The 5,021-nt window shown below is 39.8% G+C and overlaps 1 protein-coding gene across 1 annotated transcript; it reads right to left on the reverse strand.

Moving 5' to 3' along the window:
- Positions 1–3,725: 3,725 nt before the first annotated feature.
- On the reverse strand, positions 3,726–4,655 carry LOC149460259 (olfactory receptor 5V1-like). The gene has a single exon (XM_089679878.1). The coding sequence runs from the start codon at positions 4,653–4,655 to the stop codon at positions 3,726–3,728; it is 930 nt and encodes a 309-aa protein (XP_089536004.1).
- Between the last annotated feature and the right edge of the window lie 366 nt (positions 4,656–5,021).

Consider the following 5,021-nt stretch of genomic DNA (forward strand, 5'->3'; position numbering starts at 1 on the left):
GTGACAGCCTGGGCTCGCTCTCTCACTTACCTGTCAGCTGTCTTCCTTCTCTGGCCGCTCTCCTCTTCACTCGCTCCGGCAGCTCCCTCGATCTTCTTTGATGTACGCGCGCTGCCGCTCGGCTCCTCCTCTCCAAGCTCCACCTCCTCGCCGGTGATTGGCCGCCTGTGTGCCTCTCCTGAGCTACAGTTCCGGTGGCCAATCAGCGGCGAGGAGGCGGAGCTGCTGAGTGATCCCGGAGGTGTGGCCAGGTGACAGGAGCAGCGTATCATCCCGCCAACACATCGCCGGAGAGAGGAGCGGTGTCTCGGTTCCTAAGACCATCGGAAATATGTGTTTTCCGATGGTCTTAGGCGACCCCTGGGAAATGGTCGTTCGACCCCCACCGCTGCTCTAAGTGCAGTATTGACAATTTATTTAGTAAACAATGGATACATTGCACTTACAAGATAAATAGTTAAAAAAACTCATCGTGTGGTATTTAGATCCAGGTGAGACATCCAGCCGTCCAGCAGCAAACTCTGTCTATAGGATCTGGAAGTAGAGTCCAGGATGTAGTTGTGCATCAAAATGAAGCTAGCAGAGCAGAGTCAGATGTAGGAGGTGAAGGGGGCAGTAATGCATTTCGGAGCATGCTCAATAGGCTCCTCCTTCAGACCTCTTCAGACAATTTATCCATTGTTTAACCTCCCTGGCGGTATTCCCGAGTGTAGCTCGGGGTAACATTTCAGTACCAAAAGCGGTAACCCCGAGCTACACTCGGGCTTACCCTGAGGCACTGCTCCGGCAAGTGTTCTTCACTTACCTTACCCTGCGCTCCCACGATGTGTCCCCTGCAGCGTCCCCGGCCATCTCCTCCGGCCGATGCCGGCATCCGGCTTCTGTGTCCTGTCCCTGTGACGTCGGGACGTACGGGCGCCGCAGCCGCCGCCGGCGGCGGGAAATTTAAAAATTTTAAAAAATGTCATTTTTTTTTTTTTTACATTTTACCTAGTAAAACATTGCTGTCTCAACCAATTTCACATACATATTGTCCCTAGTGCTTTGTCCTGCGCCCTGCCTGCATTTTGTCTGTTCTTTCTGCCTGGAAACTGAGAAATGTCCATGGCGTCCAAAAAGTGTCCCTTTAGGTCAAAAGCGGTTTAGATCAGCTAGAGAACAGCGATAGTAAATCAGAACCACTTGCAGAATTGAGTGATAATGATTCGTGGGGGAAATTCGTCATCAGACACTGAAAACGATTTTGCGACTGAGCTCAGCAATGTGCGAACTTGGCGCTCTATTTCACATTTCAGTGTTTTTGGTTTGATTATATTATTGAATTAAATTTTTTATTATTTTTATATTATTTTTATGATTATTTATTAAATTATAATTTATGATTTTGTGTTTCAAATTTTATCATACCCGGGATGTTTACTAGACTCTTGTTCGGACAGATTTCAGTGAGTTTTTCCTAAAAATTACAGCCTACAATAAAAAAAATACATATTTCCATGCAAAAAAATGGTACCGCTTTCAGCACCAAAAATCTGAAATAATCATACCGCCAGGGAGGTTAATAAATAAATTTACTCAATACTGCACTTACAGGAGCCTTCCTCTCTTTTTCTTCCTATCAGAAGCCCCAATCTCCTCTCTTCCTGCATTTTTGAGCTTTACTGAGAGCAGCGGGAGCAGGTCAATACCCACAAGGAGGAAGCAGGAGGCAGGACTGAACCACACTTTGCGTCTATGTACACACACAGCCTGGCTTGGGAGCTTTCCCCAAGAAGCTTGCTATGGGGGCACTCGAAGCAGAGTGGACAGCATCAGAAGAGAAAGTTCGGGGTGCTTGACACAATACCATTTGAGCAGAGCAGGTAAGTATACTATGTTAATCTTTTTAATTTTATTATTAATATTATTTTATTTTAATTAAAAAATTATAGCTTTATCATCACTTTACATTTTAGGTTTCTTCTTACATGTATATTATTTTATTTTTTTTTTTTATTTTAGCCTACTAAATGTTGCAGCTTATCTATGTATGATATTATATAAAAGTGATTGAAGATTAAATAAAAAAAAATTCTCAGGAATGCAACAGAGAACAGTGCTTTCTTTAATTTCACAATTTTGATTTTACAGTATGTAAGTATTGGAATGTTAGTTTTATGTTTTTTCTGAAATGGCAAAAAAAAAAAATCATACTCATCTCCCTGTTTCTAGAGTCTTAGTTTATTTTGATCTACAAACACTCATTCCACATTAATATAGGGATCTATTTATAAAAGATTACCTCCTCAAATGTCTGAACATTTGTGCAAGCATATCAAATAAGTCCAGTAATGTTTGTAATATGTGTGTAATAGTTTCCTTGTTACCATTCACTGGGCGATTGTAACAACCCTCAACTTTCGATCCTAAGAGAAATATAGCTTAAGAATATTTGACCATTAGAGTTTATAAGCTAAAAATGAAAATAAAATGAGGGAGACGTCTGCACTGAGTGCAGTTTATGGGGAATCTTGTGCAAACAGTCGAATAGGTGTTGTGATGAGCGGACAAATAAACTTCCAGCTGCAGTGTGAAGTGAAACATTTAGCACTGGTAATATTACCACTGCTAGATGTAACAGCTTCCAACAAGGAGGAAGGGAGGGTGTTAGGGAGTTGACAAAAAGTGTTTGTGTGTTTATTTACCATTGATTTTTTTTTTTATTGTGAATAAGTAGGGGTATTATGTACCCCTTACTCATTCACATAGGGGTACCCAGAATCTAGGGGCCCCCTTATTTTAATGGAGGATTTCAGATTACAATAAGTCCTCTACCTGCAGACCCCCACAACCACAAGGACAGGGTTGTGGGAAAGAGGCCCATGTCCTCATGAACATGGGGGCAAAGTGCTCTGCAAGCAAGTCCCATACCATGCACAGTTTCAGCAGATTTTGCACTCTCCAGTTTAGAAAACGAACGCTTTAGTTTGCTAAAACACTGCATGTCTTAAACAATGGCCTTTTTTATCCTTTCTTGTATATCAATACTGCTCATTTCCTGCAGCCATTTTGCAGTCACCTCCTATGTTCTATATACATGCACTCCAGTGACTGCAGCACATAATTTTGCAGGCAGGTTTCTTGATGGTGACAGCAGTCAACCATGCAGCTTCTAAATTCCACTGGGAGGGCATTTGACTTGGTGACGACACAGGAGAACAATTTGGGAGACAGGGATAGCGCACAATCACCCTGTAAAAGAAAGTGCCTTCAGAACAACCTTTATGGCAGAATCGCTCGTTATTGTTTTAATGGAAGTTTAAATTTGAAAAATATTTAAGTCACATAAAATTACTGTAACATGCTAAAGTAATTGTATTCACATATACCTTAAGTATCACACATTACAATAAACATTAGTATTATTTATTTTTGTTATTTATAGTACATATATATATTACATTCACAACAGTCCCTAACCCTCAAGCGGTGTACAATCTAAGGTACCTAACTCACGTTCATACATACTAGGGTCAATTTAGACAGGATCCAATTAACCTACCAGCATGTATTTGGAGTGTGGGAGGAAACTGGAGTACCCAGAGGAAACCCATGCAGGCATAGGGAGAACATGCAAGCTCCAGGCTCCAGGTGCTGTGGTTGGGATACGAACCAACGACCCTAGTTCTGCCAGGCAGAAGTGGTAACCATTTAGCCAATGTGCTGCCCCGTATCATAGTATCATTTTAAACTTTTGACAGAGCCATGCATTTCCTTTTCCTTTGTAAGGCAATCTTTACATCTTTGTTTTTTAAACTGTAAATTAATGGGTTCAGAACTGGGACTGCTGCTGTATTGAGCAAAGAAGAAAATTTTGTGAAGCTTAAATTAATTAATGAGTTTGGTCTCAGGTACTGGAAGACAACGGAGGTATAGAGTAGGGCAACAACAATGAGATGAGAGGAACATGTATAGAAGGCTTTACGTCGGCCACCACTGGACCGAATCTTCAGAATAGTGGAAATTATGAAAACATAAGAGGTGAACATCAAAGCAAATGGAAGAAAACCAGATACAAAACTACCCATCATTAGTATATAGAGCTGCAGAACAGAAGTGTTGTTGCAAGATAGCTTCATAAAAGGTATAATGTCACAGAAGAAGTGGTTGATTTTATTGGAAATGAAACACTTTAGCTTGAGTAATTCAATAAGAGTTGGTATGCCTTCTAAGAAACCACAAGCCCAACACATTGTGGCTAAAAGTCCACAGACCTTACAATTCATTATTTGATGATAACGTAATGGAACGCAGATAGCTACATACCGATCATAGCTCATCGCTGTTAAAATCAGCAACTCATCACATATTAGGCATAAAAATAATACAATCTGTACTACACAGCCATTAAGAGAAATAGTATTGTTGGCTGATATAAAGGCTATAATGACTTTATGTAAAGGGATGGTTGAACAGCAAATATCAATGATGGACAAATTGGCCAGAAAGAAGTACATTGGAGTATGTAAACAAGGATCCAGACATACCAATAGAAAAATGGTCATGTTACCACCAAGGATGAGAAGGTACATGGTCAGGACTAGAGAAAACATTGGAAGTTTCAACACAGGATAATCAGAAACTCCAATAATGTTAAAATATGTTGTTATATTCATATTCATCTGATCTGCAAGTTTGTATTTGGCTGAATTATGGAAATAACAATACTGAACCCTAAGGGTAGAATTCTAATTTTATAGAAAAAATAATTCAGTTTTACACAGAAAGTAATCAACTGATCATACTGGCATGCATGTAGTGACCACATTCAAGTGCAATATGTTTTTTAACATCCTTGTTAACTGATTTAAACAGTTCTTAGCATTATATGGAAAAATCTGAGCTGTGTAGAGGTTATATGTAACATGAAAAAAGTCCTAACAACATACATATTGTAAATTTAGTAAAGCTTGAAATGACCTTGGCTTTCTGAAAAAGTAAAAGAAATAAAGAAAAATCTTCAGTCAAAGATGTGGCAGCGT

Source organism: Staurois parvus, unplaced genomic scaffold, assembly GCF_062004578.1.
Source record: "Staurois parvus isolate SC_StPar_1 unplaced genomic scaffold, SC_StPar_1.0 ptg000232l, whole genome shotgun sequence".
NCBI lineage: Eukaryota > Metazoa > Chordata > Amphibia > Anura > Ranidae > Staurois > Staurois parvus.